Source organism: Brachypodium distachyon, chromosome 2 (assembly GCF_000005505.3).
Source record: "Brachypodium distachyon strain Bd21 chromosome 2, Brachypodium_distachyon_v3.0, whole genome shotgun sequence".
NCBI lineage: Eukaryota > Viridiplantae > Streptophyta > Magnoliopsida > Poales > Poaceae > Brachypodium > Brachypodium distachyon.
In genome coordinates, this window is record NC_016132.3 from 39,542,665 (window position 1) to 39,559,030 (window position 16,366).

General features: G+C 43.7%; 1 protein-coding gene and 3 pseudogenes across 1 annotated transcript; 3 read left to right on the forward strand and 1 right to left on the reverse strand.

Annotated features, from left to right (window-relative positions):
• The window catches only part of LOC100828185, a 35,248-nt pseudogene that overhangs the window by 6,879 nt on the left and 12,003 nt on the right, over nucleotides 1-16,366 (forward strand).
• On the reverse strand, nucleotides 310-1,926 carry LOC100828485 (annotated as a pseudogene).
• Nucleotides 4,912-7,124, forward strand: LOC100828785 (annotated as a pseudogene).
• Nucleotides 7,588-15,589, forward strand: LOC100829387 (disease resistance protein RPP13). Its single transcript, XM_024458217.1, has 7 exons — nucleotides 7,588-7,977; nucleotides 8,258-8,426; nucleotides 9,938-10,158; nucleotides 10,289-10,366; nucleotides 10,515-11,121; nucleotides 11,260-11,655; nucleotides 13,332-15,589. The coding sequence occupies exons 5-7, from the start codon at nucleotides 10,700-10,702 to the stop codon at nucleotides 15,298-15,300; spliced, it is 2,787 nt and encodes a 928-aa protein (XP_024313985.1). The 5' UTR covers nucleotides 7,588-7,977; nucleotides 8,258-8,426; nucleotides 9,938-10,158; nucleotides 10,289-10,366; nucleotides 10,515-10,699; the 3' UTR covers nucleotides 15,301-15,589.

Consider the following 16,366-nt stretch of genomic DNA (forward strand, 5'->3'; position numbering starts at 1 on the left):
GTGGACAGCCAGATGGGGTGCATGCTTTCACAGGACTGGCAGGATTGTCGGATTGATCGAGATTCTGAGTCTTTGTTATGAAGAAACTAAACTCGTGTTAACTTGATTGTTTTCCATGTTGTGCTTAATTAATGTCGTTTGCTTATTTTACTTTCCATGCACAATTAATGTACTGATGAGTCGTTGTGGCTACTGGCATGATTTTCACACGGAGGCGTTTTAGTTGTGTGGGCGAAAGATAGCAGCATCCGGTTTAGTACAAGTAGATACTTGAGCTCTCCAGAGCTTCAAATCTTGTGCTAGCTAGCCTTGTTATAGTAGCAAACCTGACAATACGATGACAGACACTTCCTTCCATATCTTAGTACAAAGATCCTTAATTTAGTCATCCATCTGTTTATTCATGGTTACAAGATAAACTTGGTAAGGGGTTGAGCTGCTCTCGAGGTAATTTTGTGCTTGGCCCCGTATGCACCCCGAGAAGAAGTAGAACTGAAAATTAGTTACTACTTACTTGGCTTCAAGTTTGGCCCCGTCTGCACAACAAGAACAATGCTACCTCCCAGAGGCCAGAGGACAGTGTGTTGTTTTCCTTGTGCTTAATATCTGAGTTTTTCCATCTCCAAATTAATAATCTACTTACACTGCTCATGTCTAGCAAATCTGCTAATTAACTCCTACTAACGAGTCCATGTGGCTACTTGCATGATTTTCAGTTTTAATTTCAATTTCGGCTCCATCACCAGCTATCTTAATTCTTGCATCAGCAAGAGGAACTAGCTAGTAACCTTTGCTACTGTTACATACATACATGACATCAGTTCTGATTTCTGACTTCCCCTGTAAACTCTGCAGCAGCTACACCTGCAGCATTGGTGAATCCCTTCTCTCCTCCCCCTGCTGCTGTTTCATCTCTTCATCTTCTTTGTTATTATTACTGTCCGGCAGTGCAACAGGAAGACCGGCGTCCGAAGAAGGCGGCGGCGATGCTAGCAGCTGCTCCTTGCTCTTCCCCCAGAGCACGCTATACAGCCCAGCAACGAGCAGAGCGCCACCAAGGATGCTGCCGAGACGGACGACCTCGCCGAGGAACGCCGACGAGCAGAGCACCGTGAGCACTAGCCCGACCGGGTTCGACATGGCGAGGAACACCGGGCCTCAGCACTCGATGCACCATGCCTGGAGGTAGAAGGAGACCCCGGTGACCACGAACCCGGAGTAGGCCACCACCACCAGCCCCACGTCCATCCTCAGCCTCCACAATGACGACATTTACAAGGAAGAGGAAGAAGAGGAGGAGTAGATGGTGGCCGCCATGGCCAGCAAGAAGGACTGGGCGGTGCTGAGGAGGCACTGGAGAGCGGTTGCCAGGAGCTTGTTGGGGTACTCCTTGAGCAGGGAGGCCGGGAGCACGATGAAGAGCGACCATGTGATGCTGGCCAGCAGTAGCATCAAGGTGCCCTTCATCCACGACGACAACGACGACGATGGCGATGGCGATAATGATGTGGTGTTAATATTATGAGGATAGGTGAGAGGTGGCACGGTGGTGGGCCTGGTGTAGAGGGCGATGACGAGGACGCCGGCAAGTCAGAGGATGACCCCGGCGAGCTTGGATGCGCCGGAGACGGTGGCGGTGCGGAGGTTGAGGGACTCAAGAGTCAAGACGAAGGAGGACGGCGAAGAGGAAGGTGATGACCGGGACGGAGTTGCTGGTGGCGGAGACCACGGTGACCGACATGTAGGACAGGCTCACGTTGTGCAGGTTCATGCTCACCGTGTTCCTACGTACATATATTCATGCATGCACCCAACAACAAAGAAAGCAAGTTACTGCCTCCGTCCAAGAATAAGGGGCGTATTAGCTTTCCTTTGACCAATGCTTTGATCACAGATTACTCTATTAATATATTATTGTATGACATATATTCATATCATTATATTCCTGCTCAAGAATATTTGCTTATGGTTATGATTTTGATCACATTAGTCACATATTCATAAAGTAATTTGTGGTCAAACGCTTGGTCAACCGAAACCTAATATGTCCCCTGTTGTTGGACGGAGGGAGTAGTATATATATACTCCTCCTTAAGGATGTTTTCTCGGGCCTACAATGTCATCACAAGCTTGTCATTATTCCAATTAATGAATCATGTAAAACATGAGATGGTCAATAAAAAAGAAATAACCTCCGCCACATGTCGTGCAGGCTCGGGAAAATAGATAATAGATATTTGTACTAGCATGTTTAATTAAGATAATGACACTTGTCATGCATCCAGTGATCTTGTGCAAGTATAAATAAGTGTGCTTCCTCACCCCATGTGGTGTACCACCACCACACCGAAGAAGTAGAGTACCACAATGAGATAATAAACTAGATGATGCACCGTACGTTGCTGTGGAACCATGTTAAAGAAAACGCAGAAATGGATGCTTCAAATTAACTAAAAATAATGAGAAAAAGTCTAAGTATTTTTGTTTCACATTAAAGGCATTGTTTGAATTGATAGATTAATGGAAAATATATGAATTTTAATTGATAAATTGACAGAACATATATGGTTGTTCTTCTTTTCGTTGAATCTCCAAACCTTATGCCGCTGATGTTGTTGTTCTTAATTTCTCATGAAAGTAATTAATATAGACCAAATATAGACCTTACGTAATTCTTTAATATTTTGGTAGCTCCGATTGCAATATTGTTCAATAAACAAAACCCACTCGGACCGGACGCCTTACAAATGCAAATGGACGCTTGTAAATGCCTTCAGCAACTAGTGTGCACGCCTGCAAAGTTAAGAGAAAGTTAGTATAACTCTTTCCTGATTTTCTATGGGGGTAATTTTAAATGATAAATTATGGTAAATGGAAAATATTGCACCTTAATTGTTCCTCCAGCTGCAAGTCTAAACGATGTAGTAATGCTTCGTTATAATATTATATCACCAACATGTGCAGATGTATGTAGCAATAACAATAATTCGCGAAAAGCTTCATCACAGTTGAACAAGTTGCATATGACACCAAAATAAGGACAAAAATAAGATATGGTAATTCCAAATCATATACTTAAAAAGAGGATAGTTGAAGAGAAAATCAGAATACCTGCGACATAAGTTCTCTTTTTTTAGTCGATTCATAATGCTTATCAGTCTTGTGTAGTAAAATGTCTTCATCATAGATCAAGCCAAGTCTTTTAATAACAGCAGATGTACGAGCAGGAAGTTTGCCGCCGCGAATCCAAAATTTCTCATTCTTTGTGTACCTCGTCCGACCAAACCTTTTCTCATATAATTCTCGCACGGTTTTTGTGATTTTTCTATAATTTCATTGTGACTCTCTGTCAACAACTTAATTGTAATGCTTTGATAAAATGTTTTGACACTACCACGTAAAACCCCACCTGTGGCGGTTTAAAATCGTGGTTAATGATGGGTAGACGACCCGCCACTACTGCTAACTCCTCCAGTGAAACCCTGGCCCAGGCACGGCACACGAGCCCGGCCGAGCCGCCAGCTCGGGCCCGGTTAGCCTGTCGGGCCTCGTAGCAAGCAGCAAACCAGGTGAAGGCCGAATAGGATTTTTCAATCAAATAACCAGACAAAAAGGCGGCTTTTGGATGATGTGGCATGGCAAAAACAAATTGGCGGCATTGGAATTACAAATCAAGGTTTCAATTTAACCTGTAGATTCAAGCCAGGAGCACGAAAAACAAATACATAAATGGATCCATCCACCCATCCAAACCAACACAATCTATACCAATATATTAAATTGGAGTTGGTGGCCAGTGAGGACCGTGGGCGATGCTTGTACGTCCCCTCTCTCACCCAAAATTCAGATCTCTTCGTGGCTGCCCCCTCTATGCCTACTCATGTCCAAGTCAAACACGGAGTCGCCCGAAATCCCGATCTCTCCAACACGAACTGCTCGAGCAATGGATCCGGATCAACATTCCCGATCTCTTCCTCGCCCAGCCTCCTCAGACGCCCGCCGCCTCCTCCTCGCACACGGCACACCCACGATCCGCCTCATCGATCACCTGCGATGTGTTCTGCCCGCCCGTCCCAGTCCTTCCCGTCACCATACGCCGCACAGGCGCTCCTTGTGCCCGTCGCAGTCCTTCCCGTCGCCATACGACATGTCGCTCAGGAGCTCCCCATGCTAATCCTGTCCGGATTGGAGGCTGGCTCCTCCTCGACGGGGTGACAGCGCGCCGGATCGAAGGTCACGGTGGCACCGGACCTAAGAACCATGCAGGGAGGATGCGGAGAGCGAGGAGAGGGAGCGGCGTTGGGGATGCGATGCCGAGAGAGATAGAGATCAACGGGGGAGAGGAGAAGCGTTGGCGAGAAGATCGATGGTTGCAACCACGCAGGTGCACAGAGAGATCAATGGGGAAGAGGAAGGACTGCGATCAGGACTTCGGGTGTAGGAGAGGGAGCCGATGCTGGCCTGCTGGACCGGTTTGGAGGTCGTAGAGCTGGCCAATTGTTTCTCTGTCCCTTTTTTATGGTATTTCTGAAATAAAACTAGCACACATACATGTGCAGTGTAGGTTTGGTAAAAAAAAAAACAGAGTCCTGATATTGAATTTATACTCTAGCGGACATAGCTTATACATTGTGCAAAGTGTGCACTGCACATGTATGATTGCTAATGTATATATTACTGAATGGTATATCACACATATTCTATTCCGTTCATTACTAAAAATGTCATGTGAACCCTGTATCGATACTCCTATAGCACATGATGTTACTTAAATTTTTTTTTTCCTATAACTATATTGCAGGTACTTTATCATAATTGATGATGTATGGGACATACAATCGTGGAAAAATTTGGACTGTGCACTGGTCAAGAATGATTGTGGTAGTGTAATAATGACCACAACACGTATAAATAATGTAGCTGAATCCTGCTGCTCTTCTCATGAGGATCTTGTGTACAAAATCCAACCACTTCGTGTAGCTGACTCAAAGAAGTTATTTTTCAAGCGAATATTTGGTTGTGAAGAAAAGTGCCCTCCTAACTTAAAAGAAGCATCGGAAGATATTTAAAAAGATGTGGTGTTTGCCACTGGCCATCAATGCCATATCTAGCTTGCTGGCTACTGGGAAAACAAAAGAAGAGTGGGATCGCGTACGGCTTTCAATTAGCTTTGCGCGAGGAAAAAATTCTGACATTGATGCCATGAATTACATATTATCTCTGAGCTACTTTGACCTTCCTCTCGATCTAAGAAGTTGCCTATTATACTTGACTATGTTTCCAGAAGATTTGGAGGTTGGAAGGGAACGATTAGTACACAGATGGATTTCTGAGGGCTTCATCCACGGCAAAGGCGGGGAAGATCTTATTGAGCTAGGAGTGGCATGTTTTCATGATCTTGTGAACAGAAGTTTAATACAGCCCATGAACATAGGGTATGATGGAAAGGCATTGGCTTGCCGAGTCCATGACACCATTCTTGATTTCCTCATTTGCAAGTCTATTGAAGAGAACTCCTGTACATTGTTAAGGGATCATATAAAACCAGATAGCAGAGTTCGCCAGCTCTTTCTCATTGGAAATGAAGATCAAGTTGGGGCGGAGCAATTGGATTTATCACATGCTCGATCACTTGCTATTTTTGGTGAAGCCAAGCAAATGCCTTCGCTTGTGAAGTCAAATGCTCTGCGTGTGCTGGATCTAGAAGATTCTGATGGATTGGAGAATCATGATATCAAAGATATTGTAAGACTTTTCCATCTGAGATACTTGAACATCAGTCAGGATTGTATAAGTGAAATTCCTAGACAGATTGGAAACTTGGTGTATCTAGAGACACTAGATGTGTCCACCTCAGATTTAGTTGAGCTGCCTGAATCTGTTACTCGTCTAAATTAAACGACTGGCACGGCTGTTTGTTCCAAGAGGAACTAAATTTCCTGATTGTATTGGAAACATGGAGGAGAAGTTGCAAGAGCTTGGGAATCATATAAAAATCTTTTCACAATCAGTGAAGTTTGTGGAAGAGCTTGGCAAACTAATATATCTGAGGAAACTGAGTGTTTATTTGGACTATGATGACTCCGACAAAGCAAGCTATGAGAAAAAAGAAATGCTAGTGTCCTCTCTTCCTAAACTGGACACGAGTAAGCTTCACATCCTCTCTATTGAGTTTTCGCTTGTAGGAAAGGATGCTGGAACCTTGATAGAGGGGCATCTGTTTTTTATCCCTGCTCTCAAAAGCATTCGAGAGATTGACCTCCGGAATGGGCAACTCTGTTGGGTTACCAAATGGATGCTTTCACTCGCCAACCTTGAAAAATTAACTCTTGCGGGACAGTTCATAAGGCTCGAATTTACTTGGCCAAATTTCTCAGAACCAGTCACCATCAGCGGCAGTGGGCTTTTTCAACAGTTGCAGGTGTTCGGGTTCACCTTGGGTGTTAGAGAGTTTATGTTTGAAGCTTTCCCTCATCATTTGCCTAGAGAAGACGAAATCTGCAAGTGGCGGTCGTGGTAGTTTTGATAATATTGGCATCCAACACCTCTCCAGCCTTGCTGAGCTGCATGTAGACATAGATTGTGAAGGTTTGAGGGGTGCAGATGTGGAGGTAGTGGAGGTTGCTTTCAAGAGCATGGCGGAAGCACACCCCAACCGTCCTAAGCTGGAAATGACGAGAGCCAGATCGGGTGCATGCTTTCATAGGAGCTAGATTCTGGATCGTGTTAACTTGATGGTTTTCCATGTTGGATCGTTTGCTTATTTTACTTTCCATGCCCAATTAATGGATTGATGAGTCGTTGTGGCTACTGGCATGATCTTGGCACGTATTGTAGACTACATTGTTTCTGCCTGCTGCTGCTGCTCTTGGCACGGAGGCGTTCTAGTTATGTGGGCAGAAAACTAGCAGCATCCGGTTTAGTACAAGTAGATTCTTGAGCTTCAAATCTTATGCTAGCATTGTTATAGTAGCAATCCTGACAATATGATGACAGGCACTTCCTTCCATATCTTGATGCTGCATGTACGATTGTTATAGTACCTCCAATTCTGTTCAGTTTAAAGTTCAGTTCAACAGACACCAACATCCGGCGTGCACTGCATTGCATTATTGGCCGTGAGAGAGACCGGATCGATTGCTTTCAAAACCCTGCTCTTTTGACCTGTGAATCGTGACGATGATTCATGTTTTTTGTTCTTCCATAAGCCTAGGATCCTTAACTCATCTCTGGAGTCATTATATGTATGTGCTTCTTTTCATTTGCAGCTACTGACATGGTTACTGGTTGATGATCTCTCCCTGCAGATTTATTAAACTGTATGCGTTCTCAGTGCTTCCTGGGCTTGAGCAACAACCAGGTTACTTGGTCCCTTTGTGTGTACGTTTTGAACATGCTGAGAGAAATGGTGTTTGTCAGTGGATCAATAGTTATGTTATGTGGGGGCTAATAATTAAGGAGGGTAAAATTATCTGGAGGTGCTCTGCCTGTTGGTTAATCTCTCCCTGCTGTTTAATCAAACTGAATGCATTTTAACCACCTCCTGGGCTTGAGCAACAACCATCTTACTTGCTCCCTGCCTCTGTCTTTATCTGATCTCAAAATGCTCAAAGATGGTGTTTGTCAATGGATCAATATTCCCTGATATTCGCTGGAGCTCCTTATCTCCATGCCGACCACAAAATGTTGTGTGGGGGCCAATAATTAAGGAGGGTAAAAATCTGGAGGTGCTCATCAGTGAACAATTCCTTTCAGACTTAAAATCTGGTGGTTGCCGACACAATAATTGAGTGAGGTGATAAGGTTGGCAGCTGCATGCATGTGCTCTGAACGCATCATTGTCCTTTTTGTCTCAAGAAGCCATAGATGCTAGCTGATCTCCTCCCCCCAATAAAGTTACTCTGCTTACAAGCTCCAGGCCTGCAAGCAGCGGATCTCATCGCCGGGCACCGAAAATCATATCATCGTTCTTACCAGGTAACAGAAACTCCCTTTGTTTTCTTGCCCGATTTCTCCTCCTCCTCTCTGGATTGCCCCAACGTGACATCCTCCCCAATTGTCGAAATATTACATGTATCTAAACATTTTTTACACATAGATACATCCATATTTGAGCAAATTTGAGACATTAATATGAATCGGATGAAACCGTTTTATTTTTGCCGTGAATGATAAGGGGTGCCAGTCAAATCTAGCCAGCCATGCATACGGGTACTTTAGGTATTTACTAACAATCTTTTTTTCTTTTTCCGAACAGCAAAGCCAAGACTTAATAATCTGTGGACAAACCATATGGGAAGAAGCAACGACCATTTGGAACACTTTGCAACATTTTTGTTCTCTTTTAGGTCAAACTCCTAATTAGGCCAAGTCTTCGGTTTTGTTTAGTAAGAATGTGGTGGATGCGCAGAGAGACATCGTCAAAGGTATTTTTAGAGTGGTAATATGAAACCTGAATCCTTCCATTTAGGCCATCCTCTTATATTGTCTGCCAAAAATAGAACTACTGCTTATGATTTTGTCTTAGACAAGTTAAAAAGTAAACTTAATGGTTACAAAGCTAACAAGATTTCTCATGCGGGCAGACTTGTTCTAATCAAATCAGTTTTAGCCGCTCTTCATGTGTACTATATGTCTAATATTTTGTTTTCCAAGAAGATGTTGGCTAAAATGAATGCAGTGATAAGAGACTTCTGGTGGACTGGTGTTCAAGAGGAGAATTAGGCCTGGCTATCGAGCATGCTCGGCTCGTTATGCTCGTTAACCTTAACGAACATCAAAACATGTTTGGCTCAGTTCGTTTACTGCTCGCGAGCGCTCGTTAAGCTCGTTAGTGGTGAAAAAAATGGTCAGCATGTATGCAGAAAAAATGACAAGCAAAGCATGTGTACAACATTATACAATAAGTCCATAACTAATAAGACTAATAACCATTACAGGCTACGACACAAATACTCATAAGACTAGCAGCCATTATAGCTTCGGTGTCCTCATACAGTACAATACAAAAGCACTAATAAGACTAATATTAGTTTGACGAGAGTACGAAACGAGGAGGAGACTAGAGACCCGACTAACCTAACGAGTCTTGGGATTGGGCCGCATTCAGGCAGTTGGGCTATTCGGGAGGGTGTGCTGGGCCTAACAAGTCGTGGGTTACTGTGTTTGGTTTGACCGCCAGACGCCAGATAACGAGCTAACGAGCATGCTCGCGAGTCTCGCTAGCTCGGCTCGTTAAGCTCTTTAGTGTTAACGAGTTTCAGGAGGTGCTCTACTCTGCTCTTTAGTCTAACGAGCCGAGTACTAAACGAGTCGAGCTACTCTCCGAATACCGAGTAAAATGTCCAGGCCTAAGGAGAATCAAAAGAAGCCCCTCTACCTCAAGGCTTGGGCTGAGATTTGTAAATTCAAAAAAAAAGGTGGTCTAGGAATTAGAAATTTAGAAGCTGTCAACAAAGCTATTCTAGTTAATTCTGCTTGGAAAATTGTCACCACTAATCATAGCACTACAGCAAGGATCTTAAATCTAAATATTTTCCATATACCTTTTTCTGGAAAGCGCCCACTGATATTCCTAAGTCCGCTTTTTGGTCTTCAATTCTTAAGGTGAGGAAACCTCTTATCAATGTTGTTACTTTGCAAATATCCAAAGGTAATACTTGCATTTGGTCTGGTCCTTGGTGTCTTTTCTGAAATAACATTCACAAGTCTTTTTATCCAGAATTCTGGTTTTCATTATCCTACTATGATTAAAGATCTTTGGATTCATAATACACAAGTTTGGAATATGCAACTTTTAGTTACTCTCTTTGGTCAACAAAAAGTTAATATTGTCTCCCAGATTCCTATGAATGCCGACCACAAAATGTTGTGTGGGGGCCAATAATTAAGGAGGGTAAAAATCTGGAGGTGCTCATCAGTGAACAATTCCTTTCAGACTTAAATCTGGTGGTTGCCGACACAATAATTGAGTGAGGTGATAAGGTTGGCAGCTGCATGCATGTGCTCTGAACGCATCATTGTCCTTTTTGTCTCAAGAAGCAATAGATGCTAGCTGATCTCCTCCCCCCAATAAAGTTACTCTGCTTACAAGCTCCAGGCCTGCAAGCAGCGGATCTCATCGCCGGGCACCGAAAATCATATCATCGTTCTTACCAGGTAACAGAAACTCCCTTTGTTTTCTTGCCCGATTTCTCCTCCTCCTCTCTGGATTGCCCCAACGTGCCATCCTCCTTCTTTCTTGGAAGAATCGGTCCAACGAAGAAGTAACACCTTGATTTGATTTCAGGGAGAGATCACCTTCGTTTGATTTCAGTATCTCGATCGAGCACTTGATCAGGTGCTTTTTCGCGGAGGATCCCCTGACGTACGGCCGTGTGCTTTTTTCGCTATCTCCTTCTAATCAATTTGTTGCCTAACGCTACTGGCAGCAGTTTAGTCCGACTGTACAAAATAAAAGGACACTGGGCAGTCTAGTTCTTTAATATGTGCTCATTTTTGTTGTCTTGGTGCAGTTGCTCACAAATCCCAATATATAGCTACTACATGATCCTGAAGATCTGGGAATTGTTTATTCCATCAACTACACATGCATAAACCAAAAGAGGTTTCTTCCCTTCAAAGCAACCACTGCATCGGTTTACTCCATCAACTACACTAGCTAGTTGGAGAGAACTTTGTTCTGATCGGGTGGAACCAAATGGCTGAACTTTTGGTGAGCGCTTCCACGGGCGCCATGGGTTCCCTACTTGGAAAGCTGGGCACCATGCTGAGCGATGAATACAAGCTGCTCAAGGGTGTTCGTGATGACATCAAGTTCCTCAAGGATGAGCTTGAGGCGATGCAAGCATTCCTCTTGATGATGGCAGATGTGGAGGAACCTGACCAGCAATCCAAGCTCCGTGCAAATGCTGTGCGGGAGCTGTCATACGAGATCGAGGACAGCATAGACAAGTTCATGGCACTCGTGGAAGATGAGCCTAGTTCCAAGTCCGAAGGTATCATGAGGCTTTTTAACAGTACCAAGGACAAGATAACAAACATCAAGACCCGCCATAAGATTGCCAAGGACGTCAAAGACATCAAGAGCCAAGTAAAGGTGGTCAGCGAGAGATACGCAAGGTAGGTACACAAACAAATTTTGTAGAGCCCTTTGCATTTTAAGGTCTTTCTGTACCATCAGTGACATATACCCCGTGCCATCAAATTTGATCACTTATTTGGCCTTCTTATGTCTAACTTCTTGCCCTGCCACTGAAGGTACAAGATCGATGAGTCCGCCAGAACTAGACATGAAAAGGTCGACCCTCGACTGTGTGAGGTCTATAAAGATGCGTCAGAACTTGTTGGGATCGATGGTCCGACAGATGAGCTTATGAAGTGGTTGAGTGACAAGGAGGGTGAAGCGGCACATCACCTTAAAGTTGTATCTATTGTTGGATATGGAGGGTTGGGGAAAACGACTCTTGCTAAACAGATGTATGACAAGATTGGAACAAACTTTGAATGTCGGGCCTTTGTGTCAATTTCTCGAAGTCCTGATATGACGAAGATCTTGAGTTCTATATTATCTGAAATCAGCAATGGAAAGGAACATCCTAGATCGACGTACCAGCAAATTATCGACCAGATTAGAGATTTCCTGAAAGATAAAAGGTAATGTAACCATAGTGTACATAAGGTAATATTTGTATTTGTACCATTTCTCCAAATGCACAGGCCGGAAAGGTTTTGTTCTATTATCATAAAAAACGCAAGTCCTAAAACCTTTTGTAGCTCAGCCACATTTCATATCCTTCCATGGTTTTGAAATACACAAATCTTACCACAATTAGTTTGTTATGGCTTAATTTTAATTGCTACAAATTATTGCGTAGACTGCAAAGTCAAATTCTACCTAATTTAAGCGCCGTGAGACATGTCTGAAATCATTGGTGAACTGTTTCTAGTTCAAGGTTTTGTAAATAATTATCAATACTTGATCTTTCGTAACAATTCTATAACAATTGGGGTGGGTTCCCCCCTTTTCCCAGAATAGTCGCAGCAAAACAAAAGCTCACATAATGTATGTTGCTTTTTAAAAATTCTCCAATTCATACATGTAATGGGATAAACGTAAAATAGCACAACTTATTTTGGCGCATAGACGATTACTTAGAAATATCAATTATTACCTCCTAAAGGATTATTTACAAATTGAAATGGCAGAATAACAATAACTAGTAATTAAATTAAATCTTGAAGCACTACAAAATTCCACATTTGGAAGATTGAATCTGCAAACTTCTACAACTTCGAGAAAACACAAAGCTTGTGTCTCGGTGTATTGAAAAGTAAGGAGTTTTACAAGCCGGACAGGCTGAGTACAACGTTTTTGTGAGGACTAAGCAACATCCCACCCTGGGATAACTAAACGCAACCCTTACGTGCCTCCCAAGGTCCACGCAATGGCTTCGTATTGGTTTGATCGCAGAAGTAGATTTCCATCCAGTCTGCTCTTGTTGAAGATGCACGCGTTTCGGTGCTTCAACAACATCCAGGCCGTCAGCAGGCAGCAGCACCATGCTGGAGAAGCCCTTTCTGAGCACTTTTGCCATGGCTGGCTTAGCTGTTCTCCACCAGACAACTAGGTCCTCATCGGCGGCTGGCGGCGCCGCAGTGGATCAAACCCAAGACAACACTTCAAGCGAAGTGATCGTAGAAGAGGCAGGCAGTGTAATGCTCAAGGCCATGGCGTTCTCGGCGCATTTTCATATTTTAGGTAGCCATAAATCTCAGACGGTAAGAACATTTTGCAATAAGACTACTCGAAAGGACATATTTTAAATTAACCAATGACCTATAAATAATCTAGCTATATCTATACCGATAATACATAGGACGAGTTAGGATGGTTTAATTTTGACCCAAGCTTTCTAGAATCTTTAATATAATTCTGTAATGATCTACCAATAGTTGCACACAAGTAATGGTGCACCCTTGATCATTCTTGTAATTATGATATTTTCGTGATCTCATTTTGTATAGATGAGAATTGTTGTTTCTCTGTCCCTTTTTTATGATATTTCTGAAATAAGACTAGACATACAGGTGCAGTGTAGGTTTTGTAAAAAAAACAGAGACCTGATGTTGAATTTATACTATAGCGGACATACCTTATATATTGTTCAAAGTGTGCACTGCACATGTATGATTGCTAATGTATATATTAGTGAATGGTATAGCACACGTATTCTATTCAGTTCATTACTACAAATGTCATGTGAACCTTGTATCGATACTCCTATAGCACATGATGTTATTTAATATTTTTTCCTATAACTATATTGCAGGTACTTTATCATAATTGATGATGTATGGGACATACAATCGTGGAAAAATTTGGACTGTGCACTGGTCAAGAATGATTGTGGTAGTGTAATAATGACCACAACACGTAAAAATAATGTAGCTGAATCTTGCTGCTCTTCTCATGGGGATCTTGTGTACAAAATCCAACCACTTGGTGTAGCTGACTCAAAGAAGTTATTTTTCAAGCGAATATTTGGTTGTGAAGAAAAGTGCCCTCCTAACTTAAAAGAAGCATCGGAAGATATTTTAAAAAGATGTGGTGGTTTGCCACTGGCCATCAATGCCATATCTAGCTTGCTGGCTACTGGGAAAACAAAAGAAGAGTGGGATCGCGTACGGCTTTCAATTAGCTTTGCACAAGGGAAAACTTGTGACATTGATGCCATGAATTACATATTATCTCTGAGCTACTTTGACCTTCCTCTTGATCTAAGAAGTTGCCTATTATACTTGACTATGTTTCCTGAAGATTCTGTGGTTGAAAGGCAACGATTAGTACACAGATGGATTTCTGAGGGTTTCATCCATGGCAAAGGCGGGGAAGATCTTATTGAGCTAGGAGTGGCATATTTTCATGAGCTTGTGAACAGAAGTTTAATACAGCCGGTGAATATAGGGTATGATGGTAAGGCATGGGATTGCCGAGTCCATGACACCATTCTTGATTTCCTCATTTGCAAGTCTATTGAAGAGAACTTCTGTACATTCTTAAGCGATCATATAAAACGAGATAGCAAAATTCGCCGGCTTTGTCTCACTGGAAATAAAGATCAAGGCAGGGTGGAGCAATTGGATTTATCACATGCTCGATCACTTGCTATTTTTGGCAAAGCCGATCTAATTCCTTCCCTTGTGAAGTCAAATGCTCTGCGGGTGCTGGATCTAGCAGATTGCAATGGATTGAAGAATCATCATATCAAAGATATTGGAAGACTTTGTCAGCTGAGATACTTGACCACCAGTCGGTCAAGTATACGGCCAAGTATACGGTTAAGTATACTGTTAAGTATAAGTGAGCTTCCTAAACAGATTGGAGACTTGGTGTATCTGGAGACGCTAGACGTGTCCAACTCAATGTTAGTTGAGCTGCCTGAATCGGTTACTCGTCTAAAACGACTGGCGCGGCTTTTTGTTCCAAGATATACTAAATTGCCTGATTGTATTGGAAACATGGAGAAGTTGCAAGAGCTTGGGAATTTTATAGACATTTTTGAGCAATCAGTGAAGTTTGTTGAAGAGCTTGGCAAACTAATAAATCTGAGGAAACTGAGTGTTTATTTGGACGACAAAGCAAGCTACAAGAAAAAAGAAATGATAGTGTCCTCCCTCTGTAAACTGGACACATGCAAGCTTCACACCCTCTCTATTCAGTTTTCAATTGAAGGAAAGGATGCTGGAACCTTGATAGAGGGGCATCCATTTTTTATCCCTGCTCTCAAATGCATTCGAGAGATTTACCTCGCCAATAAGCAACTCTGTTGGATTACCAAATGGATTATTTCACTCGCCAACCTAGAGAAATTAACTCTCTGCGGCCAGTGGGTAGTGCAGCAGGATGTTGAGATGGTTGGAAGCATACCTAGTCTGCTCGAATTTTTTGGGCCAAAGTTCGCAAAACCTGTCATCATTCGCAGCAGTGGGGGGTTTCAACGGTTGCAGGCGTTCACGTTCTGGTTGCATGATAGAGAGTTTATGTTTGAAGCGGGGGCTATGCCGAATGTCAGGAAGCTCTTCATCAACATTTGTCTAATAGATATCAAATGTGCAAGTGGTGGTCGTGGTGGTTTTGATGATATTGGCATCCACCACCTCTCCAGCCTTGCTGAGCTCTATGTACAGATATTTTGTCATGGCGTGAAAGTTGCAGATGTGGAGGCTGTGGAGGTTGCTTTCAAGAGCATGGCCGAAGCACACCCCAACCGTCCTAAGTTGAAATTGATGAGAGCATAAGGTAATTTTATGGTAAGGGATGATTAGTGATTTCCCTCTCTATCGAGACCAGACGGTGATCGGATATGACGAGATGCTGAAGGAGAATTACAAGGTGAGGGGATGCACGGAAGTCGTGCTTCCGCAAGCACGACTGGAGCTACGGTTTTTTCTTACTTCATCTCTCTTAGATGCTGATGCTACCTGCGGCTGCCAGATCGATCAGGCCAGTGTAGTTTTATTGTTTTCCCTGTGCTTTAATATCTGAACATTTCTCGTGATTTTTCACCACCCAGCTTTGCTTGCATCAGCTGCTTGGTGTGGTGGTTATCATCTTAAAGAATGATATATGTGGTTCACTTGCAGTACGTCTCGATGGAATATCTGATAACGCCTGGGGTTAAGCTGTTTTTGGTGATAAATTTGTGCGTGGCTGGCTAGCTCATTTACAGTCTTTAGAGACAAATAACATCCATATCATATCCTAAAGCCGGTGGATTGTTCGGCCTCTCAGCGCTCCCCCGAGGCTTGACTGGCTTCCTTTTATTTGGACGGGCGTTGTCAAAGAGGGAGGGAAAGCAGGGAGCTTATTGGGGGCTCACTCGCGATCTCGAGCTGGCGACCCCACGCTCCTCCCACCACCTCGCCTCCGCCATCGCGGCCGCGGGTCTCCTAGCCGCCGCCGCCGCCCCCCACGCCGCCCAGCGCAGCTGCCGCACGCCCCCGGCGCGGGCGGCGCCGCCACCCTTGACTCTTTATTTCTCTTCTCTTATCCTCAATCCCCAGCCCCGAACAGATCTCTCTCGCACGAAACTCCTCTCTCGATCCACAACCGCACGCGCTCCGCCCCGCCCCGTCCCCCGGCGGCAAGACCTGTGGGCCTGGCCCGAACCCTGAGAGCAACGAACCCCTAGCGGCACCGGCCGGGCCGCCGCCCATCTCCTCCTTCCTCGTCCTTCGCGACTGCTCCTTCGCAGGTCACCACAGCAGAGCCTCCTTCTGTAATTCGTGGTTACAACTGCTTGCGGGGTGCGGGGTCCGGAATCACGGGGAGTCCAGTGCCAGAAGGCTGCCGTCTACGCCTGGC